Source organism: Cheilinus undulatus, linkage group 3 (genome assembly GCF_018320785.1).
Source record: "Cheilinus undulatus linkage group 3, ASM1832078v1, whole genome shotgun sequence".
Taxonomy (NCBI): Eukaryota; Metazoa; Chordata; class Actinopteri; order Labriformes; family Labridae; genus Cheilinus; species Cheilinus undulatus.
The window spans coordinates 19,435,146-19,452,655 of record NC_054867.1 but is presented as its reverse complement, the minus strand read 5'-3'; the positions used below and the strand labels follow the sequence as shown (position 1 = coordinate 19,452,655).

General features: G+C 39.6%; 1 protein-coding gene across 10 annotated transcripts in view; it reads right to left on the bottom strand.

Annotated features, from left to right (window-relative positions):
- Positions 1 to 15,883, bottom strand: part of magi1b (membrane associated guanylate kinase, WW and PDZ domain containing 1b) — a 207,666-nt gene extending 191,783 nt beyond the window's left edge. For all 10 annotated transcript variants that reach the window (XM_041781197.1, XM_041781230.1, XM_041781212.1 and 7 more), the window contains exon 1: positions 15,083 to 15,883. In XM_041781197.1, coding sequence (XP_041637131.1) covers positions 15,083 to 15,380 — 298 coding nt within the window. In that variant the 5' untranslated portion in view covers positions 15,381 to 15,883. The remainder of the gene's footprint in view (positions 1 to 15,082) is intronic.
- Positions 15,884 to 17,510: the final 1,627 nt, after the last annotated feature.

Genomic DNA, 17,510 nt, shown 5'->3' with positions numbered 1-17,510 from the left:
CAGGGAAGGGAGAAAGTAAACCAACCACCAAGGCAAGATGGCGGTGTTAAGAGACGGCCAAAAGGAAACTGCACCGGATCAATCATCTGGCAGGTGTTTGTATTGTTTAAAAAATGAAGACGACAAACAAAATGTGGTCACTTGTAAAATATTATGCCAAGATTATGGCGGCAGTAACACAATACATCACCAAAGACATGGCCCTGGTAAGTGTTAGTGAAAAGCCGGGATTTAAAAATCTCATGAAGACACTCAATTAAAAGTACGATTTACCTGGGTAGGAATTTTTTGCTGTAAACTACAAACTACTCTGCCCCTTTTTCTTGGAACAATCTGCAGCCTGATTTTATACTGAATGTTTTTAAGTCCTTAGTGAAAACTCTTGAACCCAAATCTCCAAATGCCACTGTTTAAACTGATGATTTATTATTGTTGTCAACATCTATTGTGTACTGCATGAGTTCGAGTGCACTGGTTGTTGTAACTGTTTGTTGCTGCTGTTCTTGGCCAGGTCTCCCTTGAAAAAGAGATCTCTGATCTCAATGGGACTAACCTGGCTTATTAAAGGTTACATAGACTGCAGAGTTTTGGCCATCAGCTGAATCTTGTGATTGGTGAGGTTTTGTGTAGGTCTGCTTCACCCTTATTGAGGACAAAAATAATCATTTTTATAATCACTGATAGTAAACATAACAGAAAAAACATCTTATAACTTTCCATATACAATAAAAGACTGTAAGATTCATTTATGATTTGTTTCCTTTTTTAGCTTGTGTGTGAAGTCTTCTCAAAATAAAAAAGTGTGCTAAATTAAACTGCATATTGATCTTACCCATTCTGCATACACATTGAAAAAAACATTTATAACCCAATTCAGAGGAGTTTTCAAAATGCTGCAATATGTATTGTAGGAGTGTAACGGTACAGGAAATTGAAACGGATAAACATTTTTTTTTTTTATTTCTAAACTAAATTGTATCAAAATAAATAAGCTGAATAAATGACATTTAAATTATAGATAATGCTGTGACCTCCTTCCAAAAGTTCTTCAGTGATTACAAATATTAATAAATAAAAATTTTTTTTTTAATTTACTGGGGTTTTTTTAATTGATATATTGACATATTTATACCCATTCTTTTAACACTAAATTTCCCAGCCAACTTGAATGCATCATCATACAAACATGCATTAGCTTGTTAAGTATGCAAATTAGCGTCTATCCTGCTGATTTCAACACGGACTTCTGCACTGGATTACTTTTTTAACCAACGGGACCTGAAGGAATCCTCTCTCCCCCCTCCTCCGAGGCTGATCGTTGAAGGTCAAATTAATTTGATTCACAGAGCCAGAGCACCATTGTTAAAATAAAAACTATCTTAAAGAATAGGAAATTCATAACTGGCTGGTGAGACTTTCTGTTGTCCCTCCTCGTTACAGTGATGTTCTTGTTTGAGTGGAGCCTTTTCAAATGCTTTGATTGGTCCACTGGACGATGTGCTGTCAGTGACACAGCTGCTGAATAAAGTCAGCGCTGTTGTTGTTGTCTTTGTCCACTGTTGTATTTTACTGGGCAACAAAGTGTTCCTAAACAGGACTCTTTTATCTTGGAATATTCAGGTTGATGCTGGCGTTTGCTGTGGTTGTGTGGTTGCCAGGGCAGTGTGACAGTGAGTTGTGCTCTGGTTTTCTGTCTCTATGTGAGCTTCATTCCACATGTATTTGTTCGGTACGCATCTGTACCGTACTGAGAGGCCCGTACCGAATCGGTATGGTACGAATACACATACCTTTACACTCTTAATGTATTGTGTGTATCACGATATGCGTAAAAATATGTTGCAATTACTTTTAGGCCATATCACCCAGCACTATTTTGAAATGTCAGTATTTGCCTAACTGGAAGCCTCTGTGATTTAAGTGGGTCAGGTTTTGTAACATTTTCAGGTACATTCAACATTGTACATGTATTATAAAAATAACAGAGGTTGAATGGTTTATAAACATAGTGTCAACAAGCATAAATGTAGTGAAAATTTGGCAAGTTGAGGTCCTAGCTCTGTTTATGTCTCAGTAGTGTCCCTGATTTTTTCAAGACATGCATTTCCATCACTCATTAAGAATATTTGCCATGACAATTAAAAAAAGGCTTTTCAGAGCACTGTCACAGCTATCCAGCATCAATACTTACTGATATTATTGATAAAAACTTTAAAAAGTAAAACATTTATGCTGATGATAGTCTCTTTAGTTTTTGTAGGTCACATCAAGGCATCAGCACTGATTTCAGTCTGTCCATATCTAGCTATAAACTCCTAACGGGAGCTCAACAATGGGAGGATATTTTCACCGTTCACTACAGAATTGATTTTTCTAGTCACTTAAGTACATTATTTGAGGAAGAACACAAACAAGGAAGGTGTATCCACAAAAACTACAACACACTAAACACATTTCTTTGTCATTTTAAATCTTATTCAGATGATTTCTCCTACCCATAATCCCACACTCTCCCCTTCCAGCTACCACCACCCACATAGAGAAGTCTTTAATGCTTTGCTGTCATCCATAACTGCTGTTTAGTGACCTGCTGGACCATTCTTTTCTTTGGGAGACTTATGCAGGAAAAGGACATGGTGGGGGACTCGGTCACAGAGTCAGCTGCCCCTTAATGAGACCAGTCACTGTTCCCATATTCAGACCACAATGAGAGTGGAGAGAATAGACAAGGACTTGAGAGGGGAGAGATAAAGAGAGCGGGCCAGATGAATAGAGCGAGGAAAGATGAGGAGGAGGAGGAGGAGGAAGAGGAGGAGGAAGAGGACTGAGGCTGAGTGGTTCAGCAAGGCATTGTTGTGGAGGAGGACCACACGAGTTTTTGAGCCTGTGTGAGCGTCTGTGTGTGAATGTGCGCTCACTGCTGCGGACAACAGACAGACTCGTGGCTAAATCCTCTTAATCAGGGCTAGACTATTCTCTAAACCTGTATATACTCTCTTGTTTTGTCTGCGTGTGCACATGAATGTGCATGTGTAAGCTTCCCAAAGACTTTACATTAAACGGATTTGTGTAAACAGACCCTAAGGCCTAAACCACAACATAATTAAAGGTAAAGAAAAGGAGGGAGCAGAATGGAGAAGAGAGGCATTTATGGCTTGAGGACCCTGAGATAAAGTATGGATTTTCTGGACACAATCTCAGCTACAAAGATAACAAGCTGAAGATTAGCTTAAAAAACAACAAAATTATCTCCAAGTAAGCCTCCAAGTGTCTTTTGACTTTCTTGTGTGGAATAAAATCAAACATAGTTCAACACAGTGTTACAGAAACAGAAGGAGTAAACATGTACAAGTCCTTAATGTGTAACTTTCTGCAGAGGTTCATGCTGAATCACAAATTTAAAAACTTATAAAAACTTCAGTGTCTGAAGAGCCTAGTGGCATTTTTCTTATTCCTGTCTACTAGCTCTAGACTTAACCTTATTAATGATGCCCACAGCCACTACCAATTCCATCATTTTGCCTCCTTGCCATGGCGGCTGCAGGGAAAGCCACTGAGTTTAACAGCAGCAGAGCTGGCAGAAAGACTTGGCTGTGCCAGCCTGTCTGGCACAGAAATCAACACATATGTGTGTAGACACATCACTACTGTGATCTATAAGCATTAGAGGGATATTAACTCATTCCTGACATAGCAGAGCAGGACAAAACCGCCACTGCAAACACACTGTCAAAGCTCGCAGTTATATGTCAGATAAATCTGGTGTGACTGCAGGGCAGTGTCCTGGTGAAGCATGTCACCACTGAGCTACTGAACTGGATTATCAACGAGGAAAGGCTCTAGATATGAAAATCTATGTTCTTTAAGCAACTCCACCCCTATTGTAACGTAACACCTTTGTTGAAATGTTTTTAAAACTGTGCTCAAACACGGACTCACCAACACCTTTGTTTAGTGACGTTTGAACCACTAGCTTGGCTCATCATAGATAAAACACATTAATCAAGGAATATGATGAGTGGCAGCAAAGGGTCGATATAACCAACATACCAGCTTACAAATACAATAACCCATTCGTTTCTGAAGCAGTGCTATGAGCCCAAAAACAGCCATATTTGAAGACCTAACTTTCAGTCAGAGTAGTTACAAGCAAAGAGGTTGAGTTGAGGTAGGTGTTTAGACCCAAGCAAAAAAATGTAATTGCAGAAAATCCTCAATAGTTTTCAATGATAAAGAAATGACCTAAAGATCCCAAGATCTTTTCATACAAGGGCTGTAGACATGTGGATTTCTAGTGTTAAAGAATGTAGCATTTTAATATGGTACTTAATGGGTATTTCTTGCTTTTTTGGCACCTGCCTCAAGTGGTTATTTGTGGAACTGCAGTTTTTTTTTTTTTTTGGGGTTGCACTTGTGCACAATCTCATATCTCAAAAACAGATGTTGCCCACTGGGGGTACATGGGAAAATAACAGGACCACTGTTTATAGCAAAGAAATGCCACATTTGTGGATTACTTATATGTGCAATGACGTTACCTGTAATGTGCATTTATAATTCCGTCCATTCGACCCAGACATCCTCAAATCGTCGATTGGCAGTGAGGTCTTTACGCCAGTACAGTGAGCTTTTTTATGACTTCTTGTTCTTTAAAGAATGGCAATCACCAAGCCCAGTGTCCTTTGAAGTTTTAAATTCAGGCCAACACTGACAGCTACCTACAGCTACAATCAGCCATTTGGCAACAAGTAATCACATCTGATGGAAGGTGCATGCCAGCAGCAGGGTGTTGACGTACTTTATTTGTATTTAGGGTGATGGCCATTCTACCCAGCCTCTTTCTATATGTACTTTTTGCCTCATCTCTTTTGACAGCATTCATCTGCAGTAAGTATTTTCAAATAATATCCCTCTCCTTTTGTGTCACTTGATATTCTATAATCATACAGATGAGCTGCTGAGTGAAGGTTTACTGTTGCTGTTGTGGGGATGCTTCTCAGCAACCGTCCCTGGAAGGCTTGCAAAGATGGATGGTAAAATGAATGCGGCAAAATATTAAAAAATGAAGGACAATCTTCTTCAGTCTGCAAGAGAACTATGACTTGGGAGAAGATTGACTTCCCAGCAATACATTGACCTGAAGCACACAGTAAAAGCTACACAGACATGGTTTAAAGACAACCAGGTGAGTTTCTGGAGCAACCAAGTCAAAGCCCAGACCTCAATCCAATAGATAATGTGTAGCTAGACTAGGAAAGAGTTGTTCTTGCCTGATCCCAACGAGACGAATGGAGTAAAACTGCAGTGTCCTCATGTGCAAGCCTGATTGAGTCCTATCCACACAGACTCAGTTCTGAGACTGCAGCCAAAGATTAATCTATACTGACTTAAAGGGGATGAATATTTTGTACAGTCACTTATTTGACCTTACATATTTTAATTTAATTGGCTTCACTTTTAGAAATCTGTTTTCACCTTGACATTAAAGAGGTTTCTGTATTTTTTTGTCAAAAAAGCCAAATTTTATTGACCATGACTAAATCAATAAAAGGGTTAATTATCCAAGGCAGTGAATACTTTTTACAGACGCTGTACACTTTTTTGTTCTAAATATACTTTGTTGACCTATCTAACTGCTGTTAATGTGAATTAAAACCCATAAAAGTTTAGTTTAGCTCCTAGTTGTTGATTTGTCTCATTTTTATTTCATCTAAATCAAAAGTGGTTGCCATTTCTGGAAGAGAGGTTACATTCTGCTTATGTTATAAATAGGGTGGATCTACTTCATTTAATGTGAACATTATTAATAAACTTTGAAAATAAGTTGAAGATTACTGATACTTCACATATTTTTCAGGATCTCTTATTAAAACCACAACAAAGATGTTCACCTGCTCAGAGATAGTTGAATGTCACCAGCGCTGAGCGTCATGGTTCCTCCCAGCTGAGGGATTATGCTAACAGAGCAGCTGGATTGACAGTGTGGGAATAAGTGTGGGCCTTTTGAGTAGATATGTCAACTCATCCCACATGTTGCCTAAGTTAACTGTTACCTTAAACCGAAGCAGCCTGATTTTAAGCTCAGGCTTTAATTTTCCTGTGTGTCCTGACACTTGTAAGAAGCTCAGCATTTTTATGGTTTGACAGATGGAAAAAAAACCAAAAAAAACCAAGAAAGCTAGTTATACGACTCTGGTGTACCAGTCCTCAAGAACTGACCACAGAGAAGAGAGAGTGTTGAGAGATTATATTGGAACCTAAGTAAGTGCTGTAACAGCTATAAATACAACATCTGCCGTTTACATTTATGCAGATGCTTTTATTTCCAGTGTGAATATATAAACTTTATCCAGAAATGTGTCTCATAATGTCATGAGACAACAAATACTCAGAATGTCAACAGCTGTTTAACTAGTGAATTATCTGGCAAACGTGATGTTTCTTAGTATTCAATTTGTCTCCTTTCCTATGCATATCCTAGAGAAATATAAACTTCTTTACCATGCACATATACAATTTTAGGACACCAGATAAGAGCATTCATCAAAGGGAAACAAGGAGAAGAGCCTGGCTGCCTTTCCAGTTGAACCTAACTTACCACCATAAATTAGCCATCCTTTCTCTTCCTCTGACAGAGTGTGTAACACAAAGTGCCAAGTGTGACCAATTTGCATTCACATTCAATACAACAGACTACACTTGAGCTAATCAGGAAAAGAAAGAAAAATTCTTCAACAAACAAGGAAAGAGACAGGGCACATGTGCATATGTAGTACTTTAGAAGGATTACATAAAGGGCTGCATGAGTGAGACAGCGTTTCATGGTCTATTAGTTGGTAACTGAGTGGCCCTCCAATGTATTTAAATGCCAAGGCTTAAAGCTGAGCTCCAGCAAACACAAACTCTGATCAAAGTAGGCAAGATGCTTACACAGTGCACATGTGACTCCTATCTCACCCTCCTATCCTCCTCGCTCACACAGATATAAACACACACCCTGAAATTGAAGCCAGAGATCTTTCCCAAAGCCGGGCTACGAGGGAGGAAGTGAAGTCGTTCCACCGCTGTCAGGGAACACAAAGGTGGAGGGAACAGTTTTAGAGCAAGGAGGGGTGTCCAACATCCTGCTGAGAGAAAGGAAATAAACACTTCCATATGCAATCCCTGCCAAAAATACACACACACACTGTAGTACAGCCAGGGTTTAGAGTTTCAGCAGTAACAAAGTGTTGTAAATTTAAGCAGGGGAGCTCCAGTTTGCAACCTGCTCTGCCGAATGAAAGGGAGAATATTTTCTGCTTCTATGAATTTATGGCGAGTAAGGCCTCGTTCATCACACCAGCTCAGTAATATAATGCGGCTTGGAAAGAATTACACTCCACAGAAGTCGTACTTTCTCAATTGCTGATTGGTCTGACAGAGTTGGTTTTACGTGAAGAGGACTCAGATTTCATGTGTGTGTGTGAGAGTGTGGTCACAAGCTGCAAATCCTGTTTGCCAAGACGAGCGACACACAGCATACTTCCTGTCAGGGAAAACCTGAACTCTGGGCCATCGTGACATTTTTCATTTATGAAACCACACATGCATTCATGCATACACATTTTCAGAATACAATGCTGTAAAAAAGTATTTGCCCTGTTCCTGATTTTGTTTTTTGCAAATCTGTCACGCTTAAATGTTTCACATCATCAAAAAAGGCATCCAAACCTGACTGGTGCTATGTGAAAACTCTCATCTCATCTCTCCTTGCAGTTTGAAATACAGTTGTAAGGGACAAGTTTGAAAGCATAGCTTAAAAAAAACAGGTTAGCTAACTTACAAATGAACATTTGAATGGCTAAACAAGTTAGCTTAGCATAGCTTAGCTTGTTAAGCTATTCATACATCTTTTGAATCAAATACTTCAAAACATGCCACATTCCTGGCAGGTCTGCTTCTTCACTTTTTTTTTTCACGCTATTTATCTCTGTTTTTGTCTCAGTTATTCTACAAGCACATTTTCCAAACTACTGAATGCTGAATCTGCAAAACAAGGACATAATCCTCTACCTGTGACTGAGGGTAGTTTTTATCATGTTTTTTTCCCATCTGTAAAGAGGGGCATCATCTGCATACTCACAGATATGCAAATATCATTCAGATACATAAGTAAAAACAAGGATTTACTTTTAGATTTAGTGTGAAATAGCTGTCATCTTTATGTCTACTGGAGAACACATACATGAAAACTTTCCTGATTATTAGCGTACTAACACGAGAGGGCATGGGGCACGAGTATGACACTAATCTGCTCTCAATCTGGATCCTCTCTGTTGTGACTGTGTGTCTGTAAAAGCATGTGTTAGTGCATCACTGTGTGTGTTATCCGTGGTGTTACACAGTGATCACGTCTGCATATGTGGAGCACTAGGTCATCATCTCCTTATGGAGATTATCTACAAAGAAGTTCTGCGGTTTATCGGATTGATGCGTCTTATCATAATGTGAGTTTATGTTAGCAAACACAGCATATTGGCTTTGTTATTACAGCCCATTTGTGTCTGAGTATTGAACTGCATTAGCACCGGGTCAGTGGCTGCATGTTTAAAAGGGTAAAGAGTGAGAGTGCATGTCTGTGTTAGTATGTAATAGCCCTAATTACATAATCCAGTTATTTCCCTACAGCCTCGCTACGATCAATACACAGTGAAGTGGACTTATCATGGCTTAGGCCCCCCAGCAGCGCATGAGCTATGTGTCCTACTGTGAATATGCGTTTGTATGTTGTACTTTTTCACCGATACCCAAAGCAAACATTACAATCTCTGCAGTAGAACTGGTAAGAGCCGCTTATCAGCTCAGAGAAAAGCCCCTGTTTGTGTGTGAAAGACTGTGTGCGTGTGTGTGCTCACAGGTCTGAATGGAGTGCTGAAGTTCCTGACCTAACATAAACCAACATGTCTTATTAAGCAGCTGGCAGTGAACTGCAGCATGGTGAGAATCAGAGAGCTGAGACACTGCGGCATTACCTCTCCACACTTCTCACTTGATTAAAGTGAGAAAATGGCACAAGCTCTGGGTAGAATTAGGTCACTCTGATTTTACAGATGGCCCTTGTTGCCAAGCATATTTTCCCAATTAAGGTTGATTAGGGAGGGGAAATTCCCAGACAGCTTGAATTATTAAAAACTTGAAATGGAATCTGATCATGTGATGTTGTACGCCGATGACACCCGACATCCCCAGATGGATCCAGAAGAAAAAAAGCAGAGGGAGCTGAGTGCCCTGAGACTTTTGATTGGTCCAAAGTGAGGAGAGAGTTTCCTGCTATTGTCTGAAGTCATTACAAACTACAGGGAGGGTAGGGGTGCAAAATCAACACTGGCAGATGTTTCATAAACTCAATTTTGAATTTCTGAATTCACACTCGCACCCCAACACCCTAAACATGAGCTCAAAATAAAGTGACCAGTTGTTTCCTGTTTACAAGCTCTACAACAGAAGGAACTTAGGTAATGTTTCTAAATCCAGCACCAACAACAGGCAAACAATGAAGAAGAAATCCACACCTTGGCACTTTAACCCCTGCACTACTTCCTGCTGCATTGAACCTGCATCCTACAAATGGCAATCTGCCTGCAACGGTTTGGTACAAACCAAAAACTCAACAACAATACTTGGCTTGCAAAAACCTAAACTGGGCAAATTGAGAAATCTGGAAAAATCAAATGTTGTATGGTTGAACCAGTGCTGCTGGGATGTTGTATTTTCATAGGTCAACACAGAAGTAAGCATTGTATGGGTTTCACTGAAAAAAGGCTTCTAGGTCTTTGGATTATAGCTGAAAATAACCTTAGTAGAAAAAATATCTTCATGGCACTTACACCATAATTCCTGAGGCATAATCACAATAGGCCACATTAAAAAAGCAAACAGTAGGCTTTAAAGGATAGACACCACTGTTGACTGACTTTAGCATCTCCACCACTAAGATTCCACTTAGTGTGACCAAGGAATTGCAGAGTTTAAGTCAGAGTATTTTGGCACAAAACACACATTAAAGAAGTAGTGAACACACTAAATCTTTTTTTCATCTTTATACTGAGGTATCTGACTGAACTACGATAAAACACACCAGTGATGGTGTTATTTCTGACATTTGCACCAAACTGATAAAAATCTGCATTTTATGGCTTTAAATTAGCTCAAACGGGCATCAGCTTTAAAAAATCTTTTCTGAAAAGGCGTGGCTTATGTGACGTAGAAGTCTACCATCCGCAGGTTTCTACGTCACAAACTGTACATAAACGGTAGAATGTTAATGCCTCTAACTGAGTTTACCATTCAGAAACCACTCCCATCCTCTCCTGCACTTCTTCGGCCTTGAGAGCTCTGACTTTAGTAATGCTAGTGCAGGAGCCAACGGCCCAAACAGGTAGTGCTCAGAACCATGAGGGCCCACCAGCACACTACAGCCTGCTTCAGAGGACTCTGGAGAGGAAAAATCCTCCATCTCAAAAGATCACTCTGAGGCAGCAGTGCTGCAGGACTCTCTCTGTGTCACTCCCGCCTCATCTGAAAAACCCAACCCCGTCCTTTTCCCCTCCCTCCTCTCAGTACCAAACCGCTCCATTTCTGTGCATTTTTTGACTTACTGAAGTGGGCGGAGTTAGCTTTGAGCTGGGGGTTCACCTACCACCCACCACTTTAAGGTAAAGGTGGGCTAGTAAATGAGTTTACATGAATGTCCCCAACAAACTCTGTACAAGGGGCTAGACTGACTATAGTCCTGGCCAATTACTGAGGTGGGTATTTGGCATTTTGCCCATTATACGTATCAGCATTTCATTTTATAATTTTTAATTCAGAAAATTAATAAATAAAAAAGTGTATTTCTTTGGTTCTACTGCAAAGTGTCTTCCCCTCTGGCTTTATTTTCACCCTTCACCAAATGTCCTTTACACATCACAAACTGATTGGCTAGATGTCCCAGCACTAGCCAATCAGCACTTAAGCCTGGGTACCACTGAAAGTGAATGATGGCATTGCTTCCATTGTTCCTGCTAGAACTCTGCTGCTCTGTGCCATGCTGATAGACCTAGGGCTAAATTGTTTATTTTCCCTTCATATTTTCTGATAATGCAACTTGACGTTTTCCAAATGAGGTACAGTACATCCAAATTAATGCAAATATCGGTTATCAGTCTCATGAATCACTAATGACCAGTATTGGTATCAGCCCTCAGAAATGATAACTGTTGTACCTCTGTAGTCCTAGTTATGACTTATTTAAAAAAACACCTCCTGTAGGAAACTTCAAAAGTCACAAGTGGAGCTCTTTCAGATGTATTTTAAGCCATCAAAAAATTGTGTTTACCGCAGACATTATTGCCCATTTATTACCCATTATTACCTTAAAAAAAGAAGATGGGTAAAAGAAAAAACTCATTCAAAACTGATAGACTGGAAGTGCTGAAAAGGTGAATTACTCCTGGGTTGTAGGGCTCAATACTACAGCCTTCTATTGTTTGTTTTTCTGATACCACTTCTCTGGATGCTGGAGATCTGTAGTCTCACATTTAGAAACTGGGGTTGAAAGAATTGATCAGGATGAAAACTTCCATATCTGCTGGGTAAAGTGCAGCAGTGTGCAAATGCTAAGTAACCAAAAAGGAACCTCCAACTACAAAAGTGTTCTTAAGTCATTGGAACACTTAACTAGAACAGCCATCATCATAGTTTGTTGCCAAAAGCACTTTTCATCCTTTTTTTGAGTAAGATATTTTTAAACAGATTCAAAAGTCTGCTATTAAGCTAGCAACTTTTAGGATGTTGCATCACGAGCCTAGCCCTACCCATCTTCTATTTAATCAGAGGTTTAATTAGACAAGTAAAAACACCTGTGTGCAGAGCCTTTAAACTTTAGTTTGTTGCTATTTCCCCCCATACTTATGTGTCTAAATATGAAATGGCTTCCAACTATGTGACTTTTAGGTTGCTATATGTTGAGTTACTTTGGAAAAATATGACTCATCTTCCCTACAGGTGGCCATAAAGCTGACACATTTAAATCCATACCAGAAGTGCAGTGCGTGAACAAACAGGAACTAATCAGTGATATCCGCTTATGTTTGTGTGTTCACTTCACAGCATGAAAGGGCTCAGCTCTAGTGTAAACAAATCAAACCGAGGAAGAGACGGGGTTGGCCTCAGGTAGACCTCTGGTTATTGTCAGAGCTGGACCATGTTTTCCATTAGCCTTGAGGATCTCATCCCTACAGGAAATTTCAATGTTTAGTTTAAGGTTTTTTCCTTCATTTATCAAAGATTTCCTGGCTTTTCATGGTGTGTTTTTGTTCTACAAATGTACTGTAGAAGGTAGAATAATGCATTCATTCATGTGAGTGCCAAAGTGACTTAGCCTATTCCCATCATTATGCAGTGGCACATAATGTGTACTGCGGGAATATTCTGATGTTAATTTCTGCATAATGTAGCAACCTTTAAAAAGCCCGGTGCCACTTCTGAGCAGGCTTTGCCAATATAGCTGCCAGCGTTCGCAGGTTATAAATATGTGAAATTGTCCTTGAAGAGTTGCTGTTCTTTTGTCTATCTCTACAGGAAGTCAGTGTGCCCAGGCTGGCTCTGAGCATCCCTTCAGCGGTCTGTTTCTCCACGCTGGGAGCCTGTCACAGAGGCTCAGTGTCAAACTGCAAGGCCTCTGCTGAGTCAAGCTGACCGTGAGCGAGCCAGACAGGCCACACTGGTCTGATGTCCAGGCTTATGCTAGGTGTCCTGATGTTCCTAGGTGCTAGGGAGTGTTGCCAGTCTGGCCTGTTTGGGAACTCAACAGATACTCCAAAGCAAGGCCTGCTCACAGAGTCTGCTGGGCCCCTGATGAACCCAGAAAATGGGCCCTCCCCAGCTATGATTTATTGACTGTATTAATGCATGTGTGTTTTATTAGTAGCTTTGGTGCTAGCGTCCTGGCTTACAGTTACCTCATTTTAAAGCTGAAAAGTGTGTCAACTATACTGGGCTCTGATGTTGAAATCATTTATTCCTGCAATTTTAAACCTCTTTCCCCACCAATTTTGCCACTATTTTTGCCACTTTTCATCAGTTTTGCAGAATTTGCTCCCATTTTTGACACTTTACACCAATTTTGCCACATTTTAACCCCCTTTTATCACTTCTTTGGTCATTTTTTGCAACTTTTAAAACATTTTTTGCCACTTTTTATCCAACTACATCTCCTTTTCTGCCAGTCTCTTCCACTTTTAAACTGTTTTTGTTACTCTTAGACCATATTAACCACTTTTTCTGCCTGTTTTTGCCACTTCTAAACATGTGCTTGCTACTTTCCATCTATGCCCCCGTTAACCCATTTTTGCCACTACTAACCCCTTTTCACCACTTTTTATGCCCACTTTGCCAATTCTAACTGCATTTCACTATTTATTAAGCCCATTTTTGCTCATTTTAACTCATTTCTGCCTATTTCTTTCCTCTGTTGGCCATTTTTTTTTCACTTTTTAATCCCATTTCACTAACATTTCCATCCATTTATGCCACTCTAGAGGCATTATTGCCCCTTTATAATCCCATTTAAACACTTTTTCTTCACATTTCTGCCACCTTTGAGCCATTATTGCCACTGTTTACCGCTTGTACCACTTACGTCTGTTTTTTGCCAAGCCCCTACTTTTGCCACTTTTTCACTTATTTATGTCCTCTTCAAGCCAATTTCTGACACTTTAAACACATTTTTTTGCTACTTTTAAATCCCATATCACCACTTTTCCTGACTATTTCTGGCACTTTTAAGCCATTATTGCCACAGTTAACCCATGTTATTATTTCTAATTCTTGTTTTCAACACTTCTTGCCTAATTTTTGCCTCTGTTGAACAATTTTCCCAGGTATTCATCCATTTTAATCACCTTTTCAAACCCATTTCTGCCACTTTAAAGACGTTATTGCCACTCTTATCCCCTTTTATCACTCTGTGTGCATGTTTCTGCCACTTTGAACCCATTTTTGCTACTTTTAACACATTTCTGCAAATTTTTAAAATCCCATTTCACAACCTTTTCATTTTTAACACAATTGAGTTCCTTTTATTTTAAGAAAATTGGTTCACAAATGCATAAAAAGTATTTGTTGCTTTAATAAGGTTATTATTCAGGTTTAAAAAAAAAAAAAATATATATATATATATATATATAGATAGATAGATAGATAGATAGATAGATAGATAGATAGATATATGTAACACCCTAAAATTATAATAGACCATGGCTTTGCTGACCTCCATAGCCCCTCAGTTTGGCAGGGCCCCAGAGAGCTCTCCCCTTATGCCCTCCTACTGGGGGCCTTGCTCCACAGACCAAACATACTAAGCCCACCTGAGAGCCATGATTATTGTCATTTTTTAAGTGTTACTCAAAACTGAGGGTAATATGGCATCACCCAGAGTCCTTCAGCACACTTAGAGGAACAGAGGAATTAAGACCTAGCGTAATTAGGTTAGCTTAATTCTCTAATGAGATAAATGGCACCTGTTTGATTCCTTCAGGTGTTGGGCCCGCATGAAACGTGATGGGAATGCAGCAAACAAACACAAATGGCTTCAGGTAAAAGTGTTGGTCAAAAACCAGAACAAAAGGGAAGCTGGAGAGACGAGATAAGTGACCCTGTGCTGCCCCGAAGTTCCTACACCTGACAGGTGGCATTTTCTCTGAAAAATATGAACGAAGACGACAAACCCCATTCAGAAACCAGTCAATTTGACATGGCCTCTGCTCGACAGGTGTAACCACACAATGTCGTGACGTCATGAAGTCTGCCACAGACTTTGCCTTTCCATAAACGTACATTCAACCTAGCATGAATTAATTTCCTTATATTTAGCCTACTGCGATTATAAGTAGAACTATTACTAGAAATAGTTTGGCTTAATCTTTGTTAATTCTGAATAATTGCCACATGTGACGTATGCCCAACTGACCTGCGTGCTTCCATCAGTGGACAAAAGGTTCACATTTCCATAGTTAAGAACAGAAGTTAAAGAGGAGTTTTGCTGGGTTTCAGTCCTTACCTTGTCTGACAGTTTTCAACCTGACGGAGCCTTTGCAGTTCTTTATCACTGTCTGGACGTCATACAAAGGTAATCCCGAAATCGAGAGGTTCTCCACTTCCAACAGCAGCTCCCCTTCATTTAATTTTCCACTTTTGTAAACCACAAGTTCCTCGCTAACTTGTCCAATATATGCGAACTCTCCATTCTCCGCGCCGCCGCGCAGCGACACATTCAAGTCACCACGGGCATCCTTGGAAACGATGCACTCGTTTATTCTGGAGGTCCAGTGGTTTTTCTTTACCACGGGTTTAGACATTGTGGACAAGTTCTGAGCCGACACCTAAACAGGCAGGCTCTGCCACCGAGTAGAGAAACAGTTAATGCCGCTCAAAAAGTAGATTTGTATCCGAATAAAGCGCAGCAAACTTTCTTCCTCTTCCACAGGAACATGAGTGCCTCTGTCAGTGTTGTCCCACCGCTCTCCCGGGGACAAATCAAGCCATTCCTGTCGGCTCTGAAGTCACTCCCTACTAAGTGGGTATTGTTTTCATTATGCTAACATCCCCGCTGTTTAATCCCTTTACATCGATGTCATTTTACATCTGCCACGGTCCCACTCACGTCTCGTGCTCACTTTTTAAATCCTCTCAGCTGCTTAAAAACTCACTTTAATTGTGTTTTCCTGACGAAAACTTCTTTTTTTTTCTCGCCTTATCCAACCGTTGACTTTAACGGCGGTGGTTGCCGTCCTCGGCTTGTTTAACCAGGTAACAATGCGCTCGTGTATTTAGCTTGATCTCAATCCTTCTCTGTGCTCTGCTCTCGCGCTGGGAATGTGTTGCTGTTTGTGCTGCATTCGCGTGCTATCGGAATCTTCTAAGTTTAAAGGTTGAACGAACCATAGTGTGGGCATAAATGTTACGAAATTACAAAAAATATAATACACTTATCCAGTGTGATGTGTGGTTTCACTGTGTTAGAAATGTATGAGCTTAAAATTATTTTTTTATGAAATCCATTCCAACGATAATAGGATTTTTCTGTCTCAGACTCCCCTGATGTAAATTGGGTCTAATATTATATTCAAAGCTGACAATTTAACACCACTAGAATAAATATAGAAATTTTAATTAATCATATACATGTAAAAGCATATAATTTCATTCAAGGACAATAATGATATAGCAATTAACCAACCGAAAACACATTGTCACAACGCACTTGAATTTACCCGGTAAAAGTATTTGATCCACTCTAGTAGGTTACACAGGAAATCAGTAGGGTCTGAGACTCTTTGATATAGATTAGATGAGGAAAAAAATGCGCATCTGACTTTTTTTTTTTTTTTTTTGGTGAAATTTCAGTGTCAGCGTGACAATGTACTTTGAACTTCTGCAGTCGGAGTCTCCAAAGAGCACACGAAGGCAGCATTATTACAATGAGCGCATGCGTGCTGATCAAAGCAGAAAGGGAAACCTTTGCTGGACCTTTTGGCTTATCTCAAGAATTGTGTCATGTTTTATTTATTTAAAATGCTTCAGTTATGAAATCTGGACCATCTGAAAATCCTCTCACAAGAATATTTGTTAAAAATAATTTAGTGTTTGTATGGCATTTTAAGGCATTGGTGTCGAAATTAAAAGCTTTATTTTTGTCAAGAAACAGCCCCTTTTTGCACATACTAAAGTTGATAGTTCAATCAACAAACTGAATATGTTGACTCTCACTTGGTCTGAATTGCTAATTTGATAATGGCTTTGTCAGACATACAGGGGTTACACCTGTGACCCTGTCTGTCAGGATTCCTTCACTTCAGGTTTGACAGGTAGTACACCTAGTTTTCCTGTATGTGAAACCTCCCCTTTATCTTCAAACAATCATAAGTGGTGGTTTTTAGTGATTGACTGTCTCTGACACAAAAGTGTCTAAAGAATTTATGGGATCCAAGTTTTGTACTCATGCTTAACATTTTCTAGAGGTGTAATTTCAGCCCTACACAACTTTCTGGCAACTTTTTTTATTTAATCATGAACTGATAACATCACTACAATCACAAGCCATTCCTGCTGTCTTTACTATTTAAGTTAAAGCAAAAAAAAACATCATCTATATATGTTGTATGTATATATTAATGAGCCAGACAATACCGTAACTGGAGGGAAAAAGAGGCATTTAATTAATCTCAAACATTTCTATCATGATAACAATTAAAATGAGTTGAAATGAACTATATTTTCAATCAGCTATAGGAACTGAGCCAAGACATAATGAATGTATACACTGCCTGATGAGCTCAGATGGGCCGGGCGTCACACCTAGGGAATGGCAGATGAGCTTTCCCAACCTAAAAATAACAGTGAAAGTACTCTGAGTCTCAGGGGACTGAAAACCATTGGCCTGGATGAGACAGGAAATAGTAAGTGCACTTTCAAGCTCAAACTTACAT